At 47.6% G+C, this 24553-nt stretch overlaps 1 protein-coding gene across 1 annotated transcript in view; it reads right to left on the bottom strand.

The window, feature by feature from the left end:
- Window positions 1-20857, bottom strand: part of LOC126543686 (cell cycle control protein 50A-like) — a 39591-nt gene extending 18734 nt beyond the window's left edge. Inside the window, exons 1-8 of the mRNA XM_050190793.3 lie at window positions 20031-20857; window positions 17817-17950; window positions 16361-16495; window positions 14737-14929; window positions 14520-14630; window positions 12980-13186; window positions 11065-11230; window positions 9637-9823 (exon numbers count right to left, since the gene is read on the bottom strand). Of these exons, the coding sequence (XP_050046750.2) occupies window positions 9682-9823; window positions 11065-11230; window positions 12980-13186; window positions 14520-14630; window positions 14737-14929; window positions 16361-16495; window positions 17817-17950; window positions 20031-20259 (1317 nt within the window). The 5' untranslated portion in view covers window positions 20260-20857 and the 3' untranslated portion in view covers window positions 9637-9681. The remainder of the gene's footprint in view (window positions 1-9636; window positions 9824-11064; window positions 11231-12979; window positions 13187-14519; window positions 14631-14736; window positions 14930-16360; window positions 16496-17816; window positions 17951-20030) is intronic.
- Window positions 20858-24553: the final 3696 nt, after the last annotated feature.

Genomic DNA, 24553 nt, shown 5'->3' with positions numbered 1-24553 from the left:
GCTGAAATAAAGTGTAGCCACGAATACTCGGATTCGCAAGTACTTTTAAACAAAAGCAGCCTTGTCTTGCAGATGTTTCAACGCAAATACTTCCTCTCAGTTTCTTGTTAATCACAAGCTTCGCGGTACATTTGTCATACACCATTTTCCCGTCATCCAGAATTACTGATCCTACATTGACGTGGTTCAGTGTAAGGCACAGTATTTCGTGCACGACTCTTTCAAATGCCTTATTCAAATCAAGTTGAAGCATAGCAACTCGATCCTGCATGGCATCGCAGCATTCAAGAACGGTTCTTGCTACGTGGATATTTGTAAAAATGGATCTTCCTTTAATTCCACAGGTCTGAGTGGACCTACAAGAGGCGTGATTACACTTCGTAAACGGCGAGACAAAACTTTCATGAACACTTTGTAATAAGTATTTGCTAAACTCAACGGTCAGTATGCTTCTACTGAAAGCAGTTTCACCGGGTCATTAGTTTTCGGAATCAGTATGACGTGGGATGTAGGAAAGGATGGTGGTGTTAGTTTCTTTTCATAACAATCTTCTATAAGTCGGTGCAGAGATTCTGCCCTTTCACTTTTGAAGAACTTGTATACAGCGGCACCGAGACCATCTGGGCCAGGTGATTTACCAGGACTGAGATCGTCTATCGCCTGCTCAACTTCTGCGACGGTTATTGGCCTTTCATGTGACTCTTTTGTCTCGTCATCAAGACTAGGCAAGTGCGGCAGAAAAACACATCGAAACTATTCAGTATCGCATGCTTTATGACCGAAAAGTTTTCTGCAATATTCAACAAAGGCAAGCTCTAATATTTCACTCTCTCGAGTAACGTCGTTTCTAAAACTGACTGTTAATTTCTTTCGACATTGCATGTTTCTCCTCACCGCTGAGCAAGCGCTTCGGGAGCGTCTCACCCAACCACAACGGCTCGCACCTCGACCTTATCATTGCGCCGTGATACTTTTCTGCTTCTGTTATCTCAACCTTCGCCTTTACTTCTTTTATTTCTGTCACGAACAGCCCGGGCTTAGCATTCTCTGCGATAACCATGTAATCTGGCGCGCTATGCAGCTCCTTTTCTTGCTGTTTTTCTTTGTCTTAAAATGCTTGCTCTTTCCAAAGCGGCGACTTTAAAGTCCCATTTGAACTGTTCCCACACCGGTATAAGATTACATGTTTGATTCCACTGCATAATTATTATATATTCTTTTATCTTTGCAGCAAAAATCTCCTTTTGCTGTAATTTCCTGTTCAATTTCCACAACTCCCAGTTGAACTTCGACACTTTTTTCTTTGCGCATATGGTAACCATGACTAAACAGTGATCTCTAAAGCTAACATGCTGCGTATGGTACTGGGAACACAAAGGTACATACTCAACAGGCACACAAATTCGGTCCAATCTAGCATGACACACATTTTGAAAGTGAGTGTATTTTGCTTGGGTCTCATGCGTCAACACTAAGCCAAGATCTTCGAGTTCATTCTCATCGATCATCACGCGTAATACTTCTGCCCTTTTATCGCAATATTTCTGTTATTGTATCGATCTTCAGGTCGACATACGCAATTGAAGTCACCAAGCAGCAAAACACTCCTTTCGATTTCTAGACAAGGTCGCACGGTATGGAAACAAGCTTTCAACTCATTGATTCGATTCGGTGCATAGACACAAACAACACGCCAGGCAATTTCAGCAAAAACAAAATTGCAAAACACTAACCGGCCATTTCTACTACCAGACACTCATTCAATGACGCCAATGCTTTTTCGAATAAAGATACCACAACCACCGGACCTACCAACTGCACGACTCACGCATACATTATATCAGCTACGGAAGACTTCAACCATTTTATCAGCAAGTTCCTCACTCTGGATTTCGGTCTTTTGGACCACTAACAAGTCCATATCATTTTCTAAGAGAATGCGACTTAGTTGGCATTGCCGTCTTCGCGCAGATAGACCTCTTGACTTAAAGATTGGGATACGCAAGGCATTTTTAAAGTTTACTGCCACAAGAAGTTGGGTTTATTGCCAATATTTTACTCTCATTTTTACTTCAAACAATTTTTACCTCAAGTTTTTACTTCAATTTTTACTTCAAGTTGTTTGCATATACGCTTCCGTTCCAGGATATTAACGCGCGCGAGTACCCCGCGGACTGAGCGGGATTGTACAAGGGAAAGCAAGAAAAAGAAAACGCCGCCGCTGAGAAGGCGGCGGTGTTCAAATAGTCCGTCGGGCTGCCGCAAGGTCTGGAGTTGGCTTGAAAGACTGCCGTCTGGGCATTGCAGCTTTTGTGGGAAGTTCTCCTGTGCTTGTCCCATCACCTCTTGGTGAGGTGTGTCCAGTTTCCTCTCGTGTCCTCTTTGCAGGTCCGCTGCCAGACGCTGCCATGTCGAGATAGGTAGAAATTTCCTCTGTGGCTTTAGTGTTGCCAGGAAAAGTATCGCTGGTGAGGTCTTGGGTGCTGCTTGATTCTTCTTTCGGTGCGTTTAGGCTCCCTACGGGGGCCAGAAGCCCAGGGTCTTCCTCGCGACTCGGTTCCTTGGAGTCTTCGCCTGGGGTGTGCCGAGGCACTGCTGTCTCCATCTTTACTTCTTCGCCATGTCCTCTGGTAGCCTCTTCTGCGTCCATCACGTGCACGGAAACCCAATCCCTTCGGACCAGGCCTGCTTCGCTGGCCTAAGAGCGCACGCACAGCGTCTCGTCGTAGCTGTAACGACGACACAGCCTATTAATAACGTGGAACATGGAACACGGCACTCGCGACGTATGTGACCGATGCCTCGGCACCGGAGGCTGCCTGGAGCGTGGACGAGTGCGACGTATTCATCGACGCGCACTTGACGGGGCAAATCCTCTACCGCAACGCTCACTTTCAACTTCAACTTTACGGAGCGCGTTTTCGACCCTTTATCAATCCAGCCATTCACCCTCCATTTTTCTCTGGTGATTTCAGTCACCTTTCCGAAGGCCGCCAGAGCCGTTCGCACATCGTCGTCCGGTACGCCATGAAGTAGCCAGTAGAGCTTCACACGTACGCCTCGGTCTCAGGGATCTATAACCATGCAGAGCTCGTTCTTGACATCGAAGGTGTCTGCAGCCGCTATCTTCTTTCCTTCCTCGTCCTTGAACCTCACTGCCCGCAGGATTCATTTGGCATGCCCCGAGGGCAACCATCTCCGGCAGTAGTGAAAGACGGGCGACAGCGTCGCGGAAATGCTCTAAACCATAGGCCTTTCCTTTAGGCAATCGTGCAAAAAAAACGGCATTCAAAACAGAATCACCTGTGGGCAGATGCGGCAAAACAACCTGATAATTCTCAGCCGGCTTTTCACGAGACCTGATTCCGCGGCCATTGGCCGCTGTAACCGCTGCGAGGGAGCACATTCTTACACGACCATTCACTGTGGTGGCCGGAAGTGGAATATAAGTTTGCTCGAAAGCGCCGGCTCTTCGCATATATCACTCCCCGCGCATGCGCAGAATCTAATTTACGCGATAAATGATCGAACAGGCACAGATTGATTTTCTAAAGAAAAGAACAAAAAAAAAAAACGGTAAGCATATATATACCCCACGAAAATATTCGTTTCAGGCGTGTAAACTAAGTTCCCTCGAAAGCCTTAGTTCTTCGCTAAGGAAAGGTCGAATGCAGATAAGCCAAATGCTATGATCGAGGATGCGAGCCGACTCTCGCATTGAGGGAGACCTTGGCAGCTTGGACGGCTCGTACAGCTCGATGGTCTCCCGAGAGGCCTCGCGGAAGCATGGAGTCATCCCGTGCGCGCTGTTGCATCGGGACTCACTTTATTCTAGCCTGCGTGGCAGGGAGACGGACACTTACAGGACGAACACGTCATGTGTACGTTTCATGGACGGAATTGCGAGATAAGGGGGGCCCCGCATGAACTGGGCAATTTTGCTAATGGTAATGCGGGGTGGTATCTACTTGGAAATTTTTTTAATCTAATGCTGAGTATGCAAATGCGTAGCTATAGGTAACGTTACGAATAAAGTCGCCTTATATTTGTATTAAAGAAAGTTTGTGGGGTCTTACGTGCTAAAACTTAGTTTTCTTGCTGATTAAATCCTGCCTGCTTTGCATATGTACCTCTTGTAGGTTGTTACGATCGGCCTGCGGGGGCTGGCGATCTTCGGAGAAATGACCTCCGAAGCCTTCCCACCCCGCTGCGACGACTCGCTTTGTAAAGACGGCAATGCGCAGCGTCAACAGCCGTACGGCGCCGGCATGTCTGGACGCGGTAGGCAGACCAAGTATTGTTAGTGGATTCGCCGTCGCCTTCACGGTTTGTTTGGAGCGGGAGAACTCCTGGAAGAAAGTGTTTTGCGGTGCGGTCTCACGGGCCCCAGAAGACGTCAGTGAATGGACAGCCGCGGCGGCCACTGTCTGCGGGGTCAGCTCTGGGGTCAAAGAGCCGCCTGCTCGGGTCAACACCTCTGTCTGCGAGAACCCACTCACCTCGGTGTGTTCAGTAAAACCTGTGCGGAAGTCAATGTGAAGACCCTCCCCCTCAAAGGCGGGTCGGCTACGATGACTTTGGACGCTCCCATTGGTCGAAGGTCGAACGGCCGTTTTACCTCACCTAGGGATCTAGGGAGGACAGAGTGTATTCAAGCAGCCGTTGTCAGGTGATTCGGTGTGCATTCTCTTTCAGTAATGCTAGACTGATGAACTGTAACGTTCTCCAGCCTTCATGTAGATATTGTAAATAAATCCCATATTCCTCGTTCTCGATGAGAACAAGCCTCTCCCTTCAACAACGTCCTCAGCATGGATGAGTTGGACGACGGCATGGGCCAGCTACAATCTATTTCATGCCAGACCCCAATCCTTACAAGGTGTGTATGACTTGTTCGAGGCCGAATGGCTAGTGCCTCCTATTGCTTTCTTCGAATTTCGAATAAAGACACGCTCTGTGTTATTGGGAATGTAAAAGGTGTCATTTTCCATCTTTTTCCTGTTGTAAAAGGTGAGCCCCACGCCAAGCGTATCTGGCTTTTCACTATTACTCTTTCCATGAACCATACGCACTGCCTTAAGATTTCAAGTGTACCAGAGAGAGCTCGAGTAATGCGAACGATATATTAATCAATAAGGAGGGAGACATTAAAAATTGAATTTTAGGTTCATTAGCTTGCTTTCAATATTGTACAAAGTATTCACCAAGATGACTTCAAATAGAATCAGGGCAACGCTTGACTTCTGTCAACTTCAATCAATTCATGAGGCTGGCTGGAGGAAGGGATATTCCACAATGGATCACATTCATGTCGTCAATAAAGTAATTGGGAAATTTGCGACGTACAATCAACGCCTATATGTGGCATTTCAGATTATGAAAATGCATTTTCTTCAGTAGAGATACCAGTAGTCATGGAGGAATAGCAGAATCAAGGAGCACGGGAGGCATACGCGAATAAATTGGGTAATATCAACAAAGATTCTACACTTACCCTAGTTCGCCACAAGAAAAGCGGAAAATCCCCTATCAGATATGGATCTGGCCAGGAGACGCAATCTCCCTAACGCTATTCACTGCATACTTAGAAGTATTCAAGCTAGTAGACTAAGAAGGCTTGGGGTGTGGAAAACGGCAAATATCTCAACAACCTTCGGTTTGCAGGTAACGTTGTTGCAACTGATCTCCCGTGTTGCAGAACAGGACAAATGATTAAATACCTTAACTGAGAAAGTGCAAGAGTGGGGTTGAAGATTAATGTGCAAAAGACAAAGGTAATGTTCAATAGCCTGGCAAGGAAAAAGAAATTTGTGATTGCCAGTCAACCTCTAGAACCAGTGCAGGAGTACGTTTATCTAGGTGAATTACTTACAGGGTCCACTGATCACGGAAAGAATACTTACAGAAGAATAAAAATGAGTTGAAGTTCATACGCAGACACTGCCAAATCCTGACTGGGAGAGTACAGGGACCAAGGTTAGGTCCACTGCAACAATGAGTCGGCGAACGAAAGACTTGATAACCGTACGGATCAATATCAAGAGCAGAAGAAGCTCTCTTTTATTCTTCGTTCCTTCCCTCTTTGTTTCTAATTTCACAGCTCGCACCACGAGGCACGAGACACGGGCGCCGGAGCACCATATATAAAAGACAGCCGGTGAAGAAGGTGACGGCTGCTAGAGGAGCTTACTATTTTCTTTGAAAAGTGCACAATAACTGCATTCACCCTTGCTAAAACATGCTACAGAAATATAGAGGTTAACAAAGAAGGCCGAGAGCAAGTTAAGGACTACGCAAAGAGGGGAATTAGGTGTCTATGTTTGCGGTGACCTTTGTGAAACCGCGCCGTGACGAAAAATTGCCGACGCCGTAAAACACTTCAAGAACACTCGGACTGACGTCACCCTTCTCAAGGCGATTCCGGTAAACAAAGTAACTTAGTAGCTTCGAAAAAAAAAATTCCGATGCAGTTCGGTCTGGATGGGAATCGAAGCCAGGTCTCTGGAGTGCGAAACGAGCACGTTTCTCAGAAGCCACGACTGCTCCACGGTTCTGGATAATTGAAGGTGTGCCTAGTGCGCGCTCGATTGCACACGCCACACCGCAGCCATCTCCCTCACAGCGTACGTCATTGGGCGCACGTGATGTCGCGGCGGAGGTGGCACCACGTCATGAGTTCATAAAGTTGAGTGCGTTGATGACGTTCCGATGTCTACAAACGGGGTAATGCTTTCGCATTCCCACGCGTAAGTAGTCTGAAGTGTCTGTCGAATTTTAGGTTTAGTGACAGCTGGTCGCGCCAGGCGCTGTTGCGCAGAAAAGCGGGAGCGCACGCTCTGCGCATTGACGTCACAGTCGGAGAAGCTGCTGCTGCGGCGGTTGTCGGCGGCGAGCGATGGAGGAGCGTGGACGCTACTGTGGCTTCGAGGACGGCGGCATAAGTACGCCACTGTGAACGAAGCGTGTGCCACTGCGCCATAGTGAGGACGTCGCCTTAGTGCCTCACGTGCACTTCCCATTGCGGCTCGTTATGCCTTGCAAAGAAGTCCAGACTGGATTGCATGACTCACTGCACTACCGATGCGTCTGACAAAGAAGTCTAACCCCGACTGCATAACTTCATGTGTTACCAAATGTACAGCTGGCTTCCACCTTCTTGTTACGAGAGTGTAACACCTGCCGAACTTTTCTATTTCACGTTAAGAGAAAAAAATATGGAGCTTGGCAGGCCATGTAATGCGTGGGGCAGATAACCGATGAACCATGGGATCACGGAATGAGTGGGAAGGAACGAAGTCGAGGATTGTAGAAAATTAGGTGGGTTGATGAGATCAGCGCAAGACAGGGGTAATTAGAAATCTTTGGGAGAGGCCTCCGTCCTACAATGACTTAAATTGGGCTGATGATGGACGTGCCTTGATGGGAAATAAATTTTGTTATTGTTATTATTTTTACTAATTATTTAACCCCACGATCTGTTTATGAGGCGCGCCTTAGTGGGGCGCCTCATTTTGACCACTTCAGGTTCTGTTACGTGCTTTCTTAATTTCTGCACAGCCACATCACCGTATCACGTTTCGCGGCTTCGAAGATTAACGTGAAATTCAAGCGTGCATTACGATTCGGCGACACTAGGCAATGTCATGCTGGCCGGCAGGTTGCACATGCTGTGACGTAGTTACTAGCGCGAGCAAGACTAACGAAAAAAAGTGTGACAGGACAGAGCGCTAGAGGCAGATTGAGCTGTGAGAACGTAAGCCGCGATAACGGCCTAGCTGGCCAAGCTGCTGGTCAACTCATTGACTGCGGTTGGTGTATCGTTCCGGTAGCGGAAGGGGCAATGTGTTCAGGTCGTACCCATAAGGACGGTGGTCGGATGGCGGTGCCAGCATAGTTAGAAAAAGAAAATCACACCGATGGGTGTGACGAGGCCCGAACTATCGTTCATGAAGGGCTGACATAGTCAAGTGTTCGACGAAAACTCGTCTGGCGAGGAAACATATTGGCGCCAAGAAAACTTGCACTCGCCAAGAATAAAAGAAAAATAAAGAACGCCGTTGCGGGCACCGTACGGGTCCCTTGATCCCAATGAAGATCTAAGCCTGGGCGCGCAGCTATTTATGGGTGAGGTGGCGCAGCGCGCGGGTGTATATCTCAGAAAGGTAACCCCGCGTCCTGTTTATCGTGCGTGTAGTTGATTGAATGCAAAATGATTCTAAAAGCACACGGGCAGATAAGTGTTTCTCCTTTCTGATGATGGCTGTCAAGTCCCAGTCAATGCTGTGTCCGGTTAGTTTGTGATGTTCCGCCATGGCGTTCGCGGTTGTGTGGCCCTTGGAGACTTCGTTATGTGTTGTTTCAAGCGCCGTTTAATATTTCCGCTCTCGCCGATGTACGACACGTCACACTCCTTGCATGGTATCTTGTAGAACACTCACGGGTAGTCAAGGAGTCTTTTGCGCGAACCAACTGTTGGCCAAGTTTTCGGGAAGGCACGTGGGCGATTTTAACACCGTAGCCCTTAAAAATTCGTGCAAGGGCTTTGCTTGTTCCCGCTGTGTAGGGTACCTCCGCGCGCTTCACTGTTTCTATCGCCGTTTCACGGCGGGGCTTCGCTGATTTGCGCTACTGCGTTCTGAGCAGTTGTCGGGGGTAACCATTCTTCAACAGGTCCCTTTTCGCAACCTGTAGCTCTTGCTTACGTTTCGTGAGGCTGGAGCAGACGCGGGATGCCCGGGAAGAGAGTGCTGCTGCGACGGATCGCTTTTGCCCAATTGGGTGCGCCGAGTCGAAGCTCAGGTACTTTCCCGTGTGCGTTGGCTTTCTTTACACACTATTCCTCAAGCCGCTTGAAGTCCTCTCTACGAGGACATCCAGGAAGGGAATTCGCCCATTGGTTTCCTCTTCAGCCGTGAACTGTATACTCGGCTTGAAGGAATTTAGGGGTTCCAGGAAATGTGTTGAGTGCCGGCGAGGGATAATGCAGAAGCTAGCAGTCGTCCATGCATCTTAGAAAGAGCTTTGGTTGCGTCCCGAATGAAGAAAAGGCGGCAATTTCCAGATCCTCGAGAGCAATCTTGGTGCGAACGACGGACACAGAGGCTCCCATCTCTGTGCCGAATACTTGCTTGTAATACTCCTTGTTAAAGACGAAGTAAGTACTCTCAAGGCAAAATTTTAGAAGGCGGCGAATTTCGTGGGTTTCGAATGGCGTGCGTTCGTGCAAAGAAGAGTCAGCCTCGAGAAATTTCCTGCAGCACTCGACCGCATAGTCAATAGGCACGCACGTAAACATTGACTTTACGCCAAAGGGGATCATCACTTCGTCATCGTCAATGCAGGCGCTTCTTATTTGCTCAATGAACTGAGCGCAGTATTTGACGAAAATGGGCGCGAGTCCTGCAAGTGGCCTAAGGATACGGTGCAGGTAGCCGGACAGCTCGTTCCTTTGCCACCGAAAGCACTGTGTGTCTCTGGATGGCTTTCAACCCTCCACGCTCGAGTCGAGCATGCTTTGTTGATAGCGGGACAGCACGGCGGCGCCGAGGGTGCCTCGAGTGTCCAATATGTGATTGCTAGAGCTACAAACGCGCACAGTTACGCGGTGTCAGGCACAGAGGTTCCATGGCAACGTACCGCATCGCCGACGCACCAGGGGGCGACCCGGCAAGAGCGTCGTCGTCAGCGGACGCTCGTCTTGCTCGGCGGCCGTCCGGCCGTGCTGCCTGAGCGGGTCTGGGGCAGCGGCAGCAGCGACGGCTTTCGCGCCCTCCACACGTGCCGTTTCTCGCAGAAGTCCGAGATCTCGGGCATCGGGAACTTGCTGCAAAGCGACAGCGGCGGCGGTGGCAAACATTAACCAGAGGACCAGGTCATAGATCGGCAAGCTTTGCACTCGCTCGAAGTAGCAGCCATTGCTATCGCAAGTAAGAGTTTGCGCGACTAGACATCTTGGAGGCACATATGACACGCACTAGGCTTCACGAACCAATGTTTGTATTGGTTCGTGACAGGGTTATACCCGGGTTTCTTTAACTTGAGCCAAGGACTAAAAAACAAAGATACCGTTTATACCGGTGGTTGTAATCCATGTCTAAGGTTAATTTTGTTCTATTTTCTTTTAATCCTTCGTTCGCTTGAGGCACGGCTCAGAGCGCTACAGTACGATAGCGCATGAGCACAGGGATGTTTCTTTTTTACATTTCGCGGGCTTTCATTAAATGCCAGGAAAAAAAAAGCAACACACATGATGTAAGTTACCACAACAAAATTGGTCGGTTGGTTCTGAAACCCCTTCTGCAACGTAAGGAAATGCAGTTGACCCTTAATAATATTTTTGTGTAATTCATATTAGTTAACTAATTAGGCGGTATAGTAAACAAACGTTCTTAGGAGCGCCACATGAAGCAAAAATAATAGGTCGTTTGTTTCGTCCAACTAAAGTCTGCCGCTTTTCGATATCACCTCCGCTCAAGTTATGTGAAACAAGCGCTATAGTAACCGTATCCATCTAATGACGGATCCGGCAAGCTCCAATGCGCTGAAGCGGTGACTTAACGATGCGTAGCGTAGTACCGGTGTCAAGCGGCCACTTACGATCGCGATGGAGCCCGCTATCAAGGACGTAATTCTCGACCTCGATTGGCTCTCTCTTGTAGTCTGCGCAAAGGAGCCAATCGTGCTTCCGAGAATTTCGATCCGAATCGGGCTCGATCACCATCGAACGTGCGCCGTGCGACAGCCGTATAAGAAACGTCTTGAAACGTATTCCAGCGCAAATAGACGACCACAAGAAAGGAGACACGTACACACAAGCGCTTGTGTGTACGTGTCTCCCTCCTTGTGGTCATCTGTTAGCGTTATGTACGTGTCTCCCTTCGTGTGGTCGTCTGTTTGCGCTATGTACGTGTCTCCCTTCTTGTGGTCGTCTGTTTGCACTATGCTATGTACGTGTCTCCTTTCTTGTGGTCGTCTGTTCGCGCTGTCATACCCATATGTTTCAAGATGAACCAACTCGCCCGAAAAGAAGTATTGATAAGAGACGTCGTCGTCGCGGCTACTCACATGCTGCTGAATCTGCGGTTGATGGCGATGAACGCGAGGCCTAGCGCCACGCACAGGCACCCGACGCAAACGTAGGCGATCGCGATGAAGGGGTTGCGCGACCCCATCCACGACGCGTTGGACAGGATCAGCCGCTTGGTGCCGCCGAACACGGTCACCGGGTACCCTAGCCGATGAGTTCAGGAAAGCGTCGAGAGCATATCGCCGGAAAAAATATCGAGTCGTGGCTTAGCCTGTACGTCGCTGGTGCTATCATCATTGAACCGAACTCCGAATGTTTTACCCGGAGGCTTTCTTTAAGGCAATCGGGGAAATAAAAGTATATTCGGATCCACGTACATATTGGAATCTCTGTGAAGCAAACGTTTCGTCAAGCAATTGATAAAATGCGTTAAAACTTTCTTCGAAAAGGCGCTTAGAACGAGGGACGATGTGAAGAAGGGACACTTGCAGAATACACGCGCCGGCTGCTACACTGTCAAATAAGTTACAACCCTAAAAGTAAAAAAAAAGTTTAAATAAATCTATTACTCACACCTTTACACCCCTTTTGGGTGTAAGGGCGGGAGTTATAGACCTGATGTACACCCTTATTCAATGTTAAGAGAGTAATTTCTTTAAAGGTAAAAAAGAAGTGCAAATATATCTATAATTCCCACCCTCACACCCTTTTGAAGTATAAGGGTGTGAGTTATAGACTGATGTACACCCTTATTCAATTTTAAGAGTGTAGTTTTCTAAGTGTACTGAGCATCTACTGAAAAAACAAAGGACAGGTACAAAACAAACATACAAAACAATGCGCCGGCGCCACACGGGTATACTCTTCATTTCCTCTACCTTACACACTATATTAACATGAAGTAGTACGTACTCGGCCAGTTTGCTACTATTGTGAGCTACACAACTGTATTCGACGCATACGGGTATCTTTATTATCATCATATGCAAAGTGGGGTCTCATGAAATGTTTCAAAAAATTAAATTCTGGAGGTTTGCGTTTCAGAACCGCGATCTGATTGGGAGGCGTGCCGCAGTAGTGGACTAGGGATAATTTTTGACCACTTGGAGATCTTTTACGTGCACCCAATGCATGCCACAGGGACGTTTTTTGGCTTTCGCCCCATCGAAACGTGGCATCCGTGGCCAGGATTTGATCCCGCGACCTGGTACCTGGAAACGAAATTTTGGTGCTTATGCACAGCAGAAGTCCCACAACTTTACAGTCATGCAGTGTTTGAGGCACTACTCCGTCCCTAAGACATTACGGAAATGCAAAAAGCAGTTCAAACAGATGCGCACTGCTAGACGTCGAAGCAGAGGTGTCACGAGCACGATGTTTGTCGCGGGCGTAATTGTGCGGAGAGGTGGGTTTTTCCAGAGCGAGGTGAAATGAATGCAAAATAAGAACAGTGGTGAGGTGGGCGACTATTGACCCGCTCCATTCCTGCGTCTTTGGCCCGACATAAACTCGCAGGGCGTTTCCGTACGCATCGAACATTTAATGGGGCACACAACGACAGTTCTTTGACAAGCACGCGAGTGAAGAACAATCGCTGTAAAACAAAGCCGGCTCCGTAGTGCCAGGGCCAGTCGCCTACGCGTTACTACCCCACTTATACCCAACCCAACCCGGGAGGACTGGGACGCTGCCCTGCTTGGCTGCTCAGACCTACGGGCCCAAAAGGCCCTAGTTGAGCGCGCTCAGACGGCGGCTATACCGCCACTGGGGTCCCGTACTAGGGACTCCACCTAGTGTTTGTTAGGGGCGGCCCCTTCAGGGTCGTCCCGCGCATACCTCCTTGCACTCTTTGTAAGACCACTAAAAGTTTTTCACCACCACCATTGCGTTACCAGACGCTGCTGCGGAAGCCAAACACACTGGCTCCGAGTGAAGACACGAGCCAAAGGATACGGTAGTGCACCTCGAGGTAGTACTCCCCTCGAGGCATCACCCGAGTGAACTCGCCCGTGCTGGCGATGCGACCGTACAGCTTTCGTAGCGATGGCAGCGCCGCCGTACGCATCCACACTATGAACGCCTCGTTCTGCAGGCCTCCGGGCAGCTGGTCCACGGGCAGCGGCCAGTTTGGAGGCTTGACCGTGCCAGACAGATTCCTGCCTGCGTAAGGAGCGATTAATGCCCTTAGCCTCGAAAAAAAAAACACTTCGCAAGATTTTCCACGTTTATTCTATAGCCTTTTCATCGACAACTCGCACAGAAGGTTCAGGCTGTCAAGAAAATTTCCTGTGGCAGAAGCGAGCCAAGGTCCATTCAATTCAATACCTTTATGTTTTTCTTTTACGTCAAGGGAAAGGAGCATTGATTAACATTTAGTAGAATTAGTAGCTAGACGAGGTGACTGCTCCTTCGACACAATGACAACGGACATGACAGGTATGTAGCCACAATGAATAATGGCATGCTGGTGAAGAGGTACAATAAATGAAAAACAATTACTCTAACGTAAAGATATCAGACGCAGCTCTCTATGCCTGAAAACAAGGCAAACAAAAAGAATGCAGCCCACGCACAATATACATTACGTTAGACGTCTGGCATCAGAGGACTGTTAAGAAAGCCTGCGCGAGAAAAAAAAAACCCGACGAAACAGCACACTTTCCACTGAACACAGTAATCACAAAGATGTCTCGCAGAACGTTTACTGGTATCGTTGCTACAGACAGTACAAAGCTGCCCGTTTGACGGCTTGGCCATGGCCAAGTACTTTTGTCTACATCGGAAACTACAAATGTCTCAATATAGCCACCTTTACAAGAACAGCTATCAATATTCTATTGAGTGGTATTGCGAACTTGCAGAAGCAAGAAGCAAGCTAGGAATCCGCATTAAGCAGTTGTCAATTTGCCAATTTGTTCGTGTGTGACAAGTACCTGCATGTGCGCGGCAAACCACTTCAAAGGACTGTGTATTGACATTTCATTGCGCGTCATTAAGGAGCCTAGAACAACACGCTTGTTCTCAAACGAGAGTCCTCCGATATATGAAAGTGTGAAGCATGGGCATGTCGCAATTAAAAGCTGTACGACCACGTGATATCCACAATGAAATGGACAGCACACCTCAGGTTCATGTGTATCTTTATGTATTCATGTATCGAGATAACGAACTGTTTAACCGTTTCTGTACCGCAGAAAAATGAAAAGTGCACCAGATGCTCACAATAAATGAGGCCTCACGACGATTACACTTGTCAGTGGTAGAGCTAGGGTTAACAACGAAACAGAAGAATATGCAAGACTTCCTTGCATCTGCTGCTACTTTGTTGTGCGCGAACAAATTCACGTTGAGAGACGCTGTTTTTCGGTGGCCTTTTTCGCCTGTAAGTGGATCGCGTTTCCTCGCACCTAAAGCACGAGTCCTTGCGTCAGCAAAAGTAAGTAAAAAAAGTTGCCGCTTAAAAAAAAAAAAGAAAAAGTGCCGGAGGGCTTACTTATCGGGTTTCTGAACTTCCGCTCGCGGTCCGAGGGCCAGGAGATGTTGTCGGTGGAGATCTCGACATCCCGGTAGTTGGATCCCGCTCTGTACCTGAGCTTGAACGTGTCTACGAAAAGCGCGCGAAAGAACGTCGTCGTTTTGAATGCGCGTGTTGCCGTTTCAAAGCCGGGCCGCTCGCCCCATTTTCTTTTCGCCCAGGGTTATGCTCTCACCGTTGAAGAGGCTGTTCGCGATGGCGCCGCAGGGGAAGATGGTGTAGCCGGTCTTGGGGTCCACGTCGTACGGCTTGCACGCGTAGCGCGCGCTGTGTGGGAAGCCCAGCAGCTGCTTCTCGTCCCGCGATTGGACGTAGAAACGGAAGTTCTGGTAGTAGCTGGTCAGGCCGTAGTACACGTTCACCGTTTGCTGCGCAGCAAAGGAAACGGACAACGAGGGGCCTAAGTACGTCTACCAGTCTCATACTGCGAAGAGTGATACCAGAGGAGGTGCATTTCGTTGGCATAACCAGCAAGATTACTTTTATGCGTCAGTCTTGCGGTTTGGAAGTACTCAGCATTTGTGCATACTTTTTTGACAAGTCACAGTTTAACTTACTCCCACCGTTTCTCCACGCTGATGAGCATCGTATTGCCAGTAGATGGGTCCCTTCTACGAAAAGGTGCAGTCGAAAAAAAACACGTTCCTATTGTAGCGAGAAATTGCTGTGTTGTATTTCATAACGTACAGCTGTACACACGACAGAAAAGGCTGCTGCATCGATATATATTTGTACGGAAATCTGTCAGGCTGGCGTTATAACAAAGTCGAGTCTGTCATAGCGGCAGTAGTTTCTTTCCTGTGAGCGATGTTTCCTTGTTACGATAGAGCGAGTTCTCGTCGCGACCGCAGAAATAATTGTCTTCGCCCCAATATGATAAGCATGAACCAGAATTTTTTCCTAGACTCTTCTTCGTAGTCGTTTTGAACCGGTTGGACATGTGTAGGTGATTAGAACCTCGGCCGTGTAAGTCAATGAGGTGTCATGTTAAGTAGTAGGCGTAATACGACGTCGTGCCAGAACGACGTACGACGTGTCTAAAAATATTGTGACGGGGATGAGGCTAGGCAAAAGAACAGAGAAAATGAATTTAGGTAATATATGCAGATAGGAGCGGCCGAACAGCGACCACACGAGCGCTTCTTCCATCCTCGTCATCTCCTTGCTTGCGCCTTCTGCAGTTTATGGGAATGACTTGTAACAAGATGCCTGCTCCAGCTGTCGAAACTTATTGGGAACTCGTTGTAATTTGTTGAGAATTTATTAAAACCTTCTTGATACTTGTTGAAATTAGTCGAGAACTCCACGCCGCAAGATTATGCGAATGAATAGCACAATCACACTAACTTGAAATCTTGTCTGAAACCAGTTGATAACTAGTTGGGACCTGTTGGAAACATATTTTGACCTGCTTGAAATTTGTTGGGATCTCTTGAAAGCATCCCTCCATTTTGTTCATCTCTCTTTCTTTCATATAGAATTACTGAAACTTGATACTTGTTGAAACTACTGAAAAACTTTGCTGCACCACAAGAAAGTATGAACAAACCAGCCCAGCAAATGTAACCTTAAAATTATGTGGAATTTATTGGAACCTGCTTAAAACTTCCTGGAAGCTTTTATAAGTGAATTACATTGTGATTGAAGCTTATCAAAACCTCTTCTAACATTATTGGAATTTTGAAACTTGTTCGGACTTGTTTCACACTTTTCGAATTGGGATTATTGCCATCTCGGATCACACGCGGAATGGCAGCACGAGTTCGTTTTGGCTTTACGTTCAAGCTGTCGCCACTCACACGGAAGTCTTCTGGGAGCGTGATGATTTCGTAGCACACGCAGCTCTTGGTCGGCTCCTTGGCGATCACCGAGGCGCAAGTCTTATTGGTGTTCACCTGCCGGCAGTCGGTGTAGTCGAACTGGTACTCCTGCAGCTGCGCCCAAGAGGAGCGCGCCATGTGCAACATACGTGAGGCGATTGCTCGAAGACGCTTGGAGCCTGGATAACTCATTACGCGGCTGCTTGAAAGAGCTCACGTGATACGCTGTATTAACGAGGGAAAATATTCATTAGTGCGTGCAAACCATCATTAAACTGCCACATCGAGACCGCCGTTTCTCCAATTTCTTCCATCTTGTCATAGCATGTTCCCGATGCCCTAATATTCAAAAGCCGACAATAAAATCGCTTTAATACGTAGAAATAAATTTAGCCTACGTATTGTCTACTTACTTATTGCAAGCTTACTTGCCTTCTTGATCACTTGTCCTGATCGGTATACTGTATACAAACAAAGGTTGTTAAGCAACCTATTTCCTTCCGCTCCATGTAGTTACCTTACATAAAATGACTGACTCGCCATCGCGACCATGCGAAAATAGTTTTCCAGTGAAGCTGCTGACAACAGCTGCTGAGGGGGGTATGCAATGCTTTATTGCTTTAGAGTAATGGTAGTTAATGTGGTATAATGGGAGTAATGGTGATTTTGGCAGCACGCCCCGCTTGTGATATTGCCGTTTGTTTTCCCTTTCCCTTTCCTCACATTCACGCTGCTCCTCGGGAGATTAACTATGCGTTGCCTATATAGGTGCTGCAACAACAATGAAATCAATTGCTAGGCTGGTTCTTTTATATATGAAAGGCTAGTGACGTCACTACTCACGTCACAAGGTGTCGTCGACGTGGTAGCTTGCGCAACAGTAATTTTTACCGCGAAACGTATGCGGGGAACGCTACATGCTTCACATTGTTATCATGTTGCGCCTTATCATTGATGCTGTGGTTTAGGTGCTTGCTTTTGCTTCCTCTGTATTGAAACAAATGCTGCGCTCTATGTTGTATGCGTGATACCAAAGTATGTATATACTTTTCGCTTTTATCACGGTAGGCTTCTCTAATTGCTGCAGGATTTTTTTTTTGTAAGGACACGGCGCGAAAGATCCAGAGCAACTACACGTTGACAGCCTCGTCATATAACAAATTGCTTGCTACAGACATTAGGTGACTGCTATTGATATTATTCGGAAAAAAAGTGGACGCTGATAAATCGACAGGGTGTCGAAAGGCAAAATATAGATTTTTCAGAAACACGTAAACGTCAGCAGATTTTCCACAGTATGACTAAAAAGTTGTGAGGACACGGAAGCGTGAAGCTCGGACGTCTTTAGCCTCGGCCCAGCGAACTGCAGCCTTGTCGTGACATCTAGTGGGCGCGGCACGAAACAGAGGCGTTTCGTCCGAACTTGCTCGCTCACCCGACTCGTGGTCAGGAACACGGCCACACCGATCGGCACGAAGATGAACCCGGCCAGCAGGAAAGGCATTGCCGCGTTGCCGGCGTTTAACATTGGCGTCCATCCGGGGAGCTTCTGCTGCCAGAAGGGGCGGTCTGCGCATGCGTACATCACACACAAACTTGAGGCCGCGCACAAGATGCTGCTTCATTAGTTGAAAGCCTTGTCGATACGCGTCGCATTTGGTTACCTAAGAGTGTTTAGAGCGCAGCTCTTAGGCGCCCATTCCTGCGGCAAGAGTCGGCGTAACCGAGCGAACGAGCACAGCGAAAGGTGAAAAAGCGAACGTGGAGAGGGAGATGAAAAGACGCGAGCCGCGAACGGCGAAGACCAATGAGAGCGGCCCATTCAGTGACGTGCGCGCGGGTAACTGGTGTCATGCGAACCCACTCGATGCGTACTCGCATCTGATCTCAGCCGGACCACTCGTTTCGTAGTATCGTCTGCTCGCGTCATCTCTCACTCGCGCTTGTTTGGTTTGCTTGGCTTGGTCTCGTTGGCGATTGCTTCGATTGTCATGGTTTGCAATTGTCTTGTAATCTTACTGTATGCGCGATACGCATTGTGTAGCACTTTCCGGAAGCCACGCGGCACCCGCGATTACACTGGAACCTTCGACGAGTCATGTATAGAAACCGACACACTCGACCCGAAGATCAGATATTCGACGATTGCCGACACTGGAGCTTGGAGCTTGGAGTTTAACAAAGAAACTCGAGAACAATTTAGGGACCAAGAAAAGAATGTGTAGAACGAAAAAGATTAGGCGTAACGTTAAGAGACGGAAAAAGAGTGGTGTGGATGAGCGATCAAACGAGGATAGCTGATATCCTGGTTGACATTAAGAGAAAAAACATTCAGCTGACCATGCCATGTAATGCGCAGGGTAGATAGCCGGTGGGCCATTAGAGTTACAAAATGGGTGGCAAGGGAAGGGAAGCGCAATCTAGGACAGCAGTAAATTAGGTTGTATCATGAAATTGCGGAATTTGCAGGCGTAAGTTGGAATCAGCTAGCACAAGACATGGGCAATTCGAGATCGCTGGGAGAAGGCTTCGTCCTGCAGTCGACATATGGAATAGCCTCCTGACGCTTCTTCTGATGATGAGAAATGAGTGGGGACTATGGCTGCTATGGAACGCTTCTATTTAACCTAACGTTATCAAAAGCTGGACAACTTGTTATAGTTTAGCGGAGCTGTGGAAAACAACGGGCGTCCATCTACTTTTTCTATCAGCGGTCCTCTTGGATGACGACTGACACCAAAATTTCAAGTTCTGTATTCGAAAGTTTGAAAAGGCAAGCTTTCTTTGGGTCTTCCTTCAACTTTTCCACTGCTGATGCGGCTGCCTTGCACGCCAAGTAAAGGGGGGGGGGAGGGGGTTAGGGCGTGTTTAAAGACGGGAGGAGCGCGGCAGAGAGGAAAATCGACGCGAAAAACTCGTTTAGACGTTTCAATCACATTGCATGTGCACAATGTTCTCTGGAGGTGCCAGCGCGTTGCCACATTAGCATCTTGACAGCTGTAAATGTCCGTGACTCCTTGCAAAAGCATTGCAGAAGCTGCAGTGTTTACCCTTCCACTAACGGGCAACCGTCCAGATGGGAGGTAAATAGAATGGTAGTTAAAAGTAAGGAAGAACAGGCGGAGAATGTGTAGAACCGACGTAATAGCGGGCTTAGCGGAACAACGGAATTTAAACGCGCAAGCGCAGAACGCTAAACGACCCATAGCGTAGAACATACGCACGCTATTTCTCATATTCTCCCCATCTTTGCCTGCTTTGCGTAGTTTAAGTGTTCCGTCTAGCAATTTTCGCAGAAAATTCTGTGGGCTCTAGCTATGTAACTGCATAGGGGCTGCCTTACGGAAATGGAGCACCAAGGAATCTAAGTGCGGCTGAGCTAGGCTGCTTTATTAACTGAAGTAAGGCGGCATAGCGCAATGAAGGCTCCGTTATGTAAGATGGCCTTAGGGCGCAATGAAGCACTAAGGCAGCATTTAGTGAAGGATTTCTTGGCGCTTCATTGCCCTAACGCAGCCCTGAAACACTATATTTTCTACACTTGGTGACCTGCGCTGGTCCGACTTCGGACGTAGACAACAAGCAGATTTGAACAACCACAAGTTGCGCCCATCGTCAGACGCTAGAGGTAGGTGTCGTCTGCGCTCACCGATGGGCCTGTGACTCTTCTGCTGTGGGTTATTCATCGCTCGGCCAAGAAGTCCGGAATGACGACGGTAAGTGCTTCTTCTTGATCTTCCTCTTCTTCGAGAACGGGCAAAGCGTGCGCAAAGCGCGAGGCGTTTCCCACTCTTCCTTTTTTCTTCGAACAGCCTCCTGAGTGTACATGACCCTGTAGTACTGGTCATTTTCTTTACACTTGACGATATAAAGTTCATAGCAGAATATTAAAATCATATGAACAGAGAGCAACTGTACGGACACTAGAGGTGCATTCACGCCGCCGTCAAGTCGCCCCGCTCTCGACTGTGCATGGGTCGCGCACGCGCAAAGTGTTAGGAGGTCTCCAGAGACGCGAAGTGCGTTTGACTGCAAAAAAAAAAAAAAAAATATGTCGGAGCGAAGTGAGTGCACCGGCGAAGCTCCGCCCACTCCTCGCCGTAGTGAAGCTAGCACAGCGTTCTGCCGCCTGCTGTTGGCGGGAGTGCCCTGCTCATGCGCACTAACGTTCGTGCATTGACCTGAGAGGAACGGACAATAAACGTCAAGCTAACGCTATTATGTTTCACTGAGCGCCGACAAACGCACCGACGGTTTCTTGTCGGTCTCCCGCCGAGCGCCATCGTAGTGCCACGCCTGCAACAGCACTTGTGGTGCTACCCCTACACGCGTGCATTTTGAGGCGCCTGGTAGTAGTCGGGGCGATGTTTGTTCTGCATAGAAGCAGTTGGCTAGCAGGCTGCATCGCGTCAATGAGTTGCACCCGCGTATCGTTATAACACTTTACAAAAAGTCCAAACGCAGCGCTAAACCTGCTACCACCGTCGATGCTACCTAAACTAACATTATAATAGCTATAAATATGACAACTAGCAATTATAAAGAGTAGTTCGCAATCTAAAGGTAGCCTCACTTAGGGTTGACTGTATTCTCAGTTAGTTTTTAAAACGCCCTAAAACATGCTTCTGTGTGACTCGGTGGGAAACTTTCGATCAATTATTACAGTGGTCGAAGCTACTCTGTGATCGGAAGGCGGAGAAGGTGGTCCCAGTGCCCAAGCTGGGTAGTTGACACTAGCCTCACAACTACAGACCCGTTACCTTCACTAGTTCACCGCCTCAAGGTCCAAGTACCAAGTTGTCGCACCAACATAGTACGCCAACTCATTCGTACTCATGGCTGCTTCGGAGGGGAAGTGCCTCCTTGGATTCATTGCCAGACATATTGCCCACACTTTATTTAAAACCGACATCGCTAACACCGTGTAACTGCACATACTGGCCGGCCCAAGATAAACTGAACCCAACGGAAGTGAACTATGAAGTTATGGTGATGAACACATGAACTTTATGGTGATATCATACAAGTGGGTGAATGCCAGTGAAAGACCATCGTCTCTACAGGTGTCTGCAGGTACTGCCGGAAACGTTGACGGCCAGGGTACTGGCCCAGTTTGACCCATATTCCTGCGTTCTTAATTTACTTTGTGTAGATTGTACAATCTACACAATCTACATAATTTTTGCACGTGTGTGCTAAAAATTTTTTGACGCCATTTCAATTTTGTTGAAGACAATTTCATAAAGGACAAGCAAGAAGAGGCCCACACGACCTCCTGAACAAGGTCCGCCGTCTACTTCATTGCTCATGTTTGGACAAGGTGCCTTTTGAAGCCCGGAGCAGCTCCATTCTTAGTAGAACTCAACACCGGAAATCATGGATTCTAACAACGAATACACTACAGCTATCGGCCGCCGCATGAGGAAGAAGATGCGCTGAATGTCGAGCGAGCAGACTTGATATACATTTTCTTTATTTTGTGTTGTAATAGAATGACTGTTTACTGAATCGTATTTCACTCGCATTAATTTATTCATCCAAATTTGTTATTTCTAAATTGATTCCCTGAACACATAACTAAAGTCTGCCCGACTCTTGGCCGATCCCCCTGAGTGGGTGTGTGTCAATGACCTTAAGATCATCATCATCATCATCATCATCATAATCTAACAACATGAGCAGCAATCGTTCCTGGTTTATTACGTGCCCGCATTCAGCGCCACGCAACCTGTACTGACTAAACAGGTAATTTTTACCACAAGAGTTCGAAAGTGTAGCCCCTGAGCAGATCTACAAAAATACGGGCCAACGTTCTAACAAACATCCCGAGGGTAGACTAAAAAAATGTTCAGCTATACTGTAAAAGTCAAAGATTCTTCTGACATTAGGCGCGATCTCCGTCCGTTGCTCTACGAACGGTGATTGCCCGTCTAATGAAATAATTAGGCTTTTCGCGTACATTTTAATGCGGAAATCAGCGTTGTACCCGAAAGAAATCTAACACTTGAAAAATGAAGAAACGAAGAAAACAACACTAACATTGTTTACGGAAAGATTGTCGTTGCATCAGTAAGTATAATGCAACGCACCGTAACGCGCCACTGCCAAAACAAGAATGCTGAAGGGCCTGTTTCCATTGTTTCCGAGAGTCGTACGTCGTGTTTACTTATAATCCTGAACATTCTACGTCAGAAAGGCAAACAACGCAGACACCGCAGATCGATCCTCCAACCAGTGCCTCTAACATCAGGGAATAAGCCAAGTAAAATGAGCGGTGCAAAATAAGAGTCCAGAGGCATGATAAATTTTCGACAACGCATACCGTGGCGACAGGCGAGCCGAAGCGAAACAATTTTTTATGGTGATTTCCAGGAACTAGACGAAAACAATCGTCGCGAAAAACTGGGGCATTCGCTCGAAGGAACGCTTTTACAAAGCTATATCATGCAAATCGCGTCTCTTTAATCTTGTAAAACACGCATGCTGGTACAAGCAGGAAGCACGAATCCGCAGCGCTGCAGGAACACTTGCGTAAGAACATCCTGTGTTGGCTTGTGTTGTTACTTACAGAACGTGCTCTTTGCTTGCACGATGTGTAAATACGAAGCAAAATTTCTTTTTTTTTATTAAAGCTTCTCTCGACCATGTTTATAGTGGCTAGGCCCAGATGACAACACGCACGCACAAACGGGCAGGATGAGAATTCCCGAGTCTGCCTGAACGCTTCATTGGGTAAGAATATGTGTTTAGGCTTCATTTGTTGCTTAAGGGGTGTGTTCTACGTTCGCAGAAGATGTATATCTAAAGGAAATGGTTTTCTGAAGCCTTTGAAGCGTGTTTACACCGAGCCCAGATGACTACGCGCAGGCACAGAAAAAGGTAGCATGTCTCGTGGATGCTTCATTGCGTGAGAACGTACCTACTAGTCTCACGTGTGCTTAGCTTGGCACGAATTGTAAATCCAGCGTTTAATGTTTTTTGAAGCTTCTTAGGCCATGTTTGCGGTGGTTAGGCCTAGATGGCTGCACTCACGCACTACCCCGAAAATGCAGGATGAGAATTCTCGAGTTTGAAATGATTTATTGCGTAAGAATGTCTGTGTTGGATTCATTTCTTGCTCACAGGATTTGCTCTTCGTTTCCACAAACCGTAAGTTAAAAGTAAAAAAAAAAGTTGCTAAAGCTTTCGTCGCCTTGTTTACGCCGGTTAGGCCTAGTTAAAAGCGCGCACAAAGGAATAGAGAGACAGAAAATGACTCGAGGTAAATTGAGCGTACTTGGAACCATATTAACCTATGCTTGCATATGACAAAACAAAACCGCTTCTGCCCCTGGGCTGCTGTGCGAAGCCTCCACAGTACATCTTCGCATATTGACATAACACGCATGAACAAGGCCATTGAATAAACGGCACTGTTTTTTAAAGGTTTGCGCACCTCTTGAGGAGCTGTGACCGGGGTAGTTGGAGAAATATGGGAGAGGCCTTTGCCCTGCAGTGGGCATAACCAGGTTGATGATGATGATGATGAGGAGGAGGAGCTGTTTACACATTGTGCCGATTATCTAACGAGGACGATAAGGCGACTCAGTGACTGAATGTTTCGTTAGTCAAAACCTAACAAAGAAAACAAGAAAGCTAGTGATAGCATATGAGGAAATTAACACTTCATTTAACAGAAATGTAGAAACTGTAAGGGAAAGGGGAAATGAAAGTTGATGAAAAACAAGTTGATCCCGCTGCTGTGAGGAACAATGGGTGTGCGTCAAGCGACGGCGGCAAGTTGTGTTTTCATCGACTTTAATCTCGCATTTCCTTAACATTTTGAAACTTCTTTTAAAACCGGCATCTATTTCTCTCTACGTTTTGCAGGGTTTCGTATTCTCTCCCACCCGCCGTGGTTGCTCAGTGGCTATGGTGTTAGGCTGCTGAGCACGAGGTCGCGGGATCGAATCCCGGCCACGGCGGCCGCATTTCGATGGGGGCGAAATGCGAAAACACCCGTGTACTTAGATTTAGGTGCACGTTAAAGAACCCCAGGTGGTCAAAATTTCCGGAGTCCCCCACTACGGCGTGCCTCATAATCAGAAAGTGGTTTTGGCACGTAAAACCCCATATATTATTATTATTATTAGTATTCTCTCCGCTTCATTCCGTTGTAGGTGGCTACTGAAA

This window comes from Dermacentor andersoni, chromosome 10, assembly GCF_023375885.2.
Source record: "Dermacentor andersoni chromosome 10, qqDerAnde1_hic_scaffold, whole genome shotgun sequence".
NCBI classification, from domain to species: Eukaryota; Metazoa; Arthropoda; class Arachnida; order Ixodida; family Ixodidae; genus Dermacentor; species Dermacentor andersoni.
The sequence above is the reverse complement of the archived record's forward strand: the minus strand, read 5'-3'. Positions and strand labels throughout refer to the sequence as shown.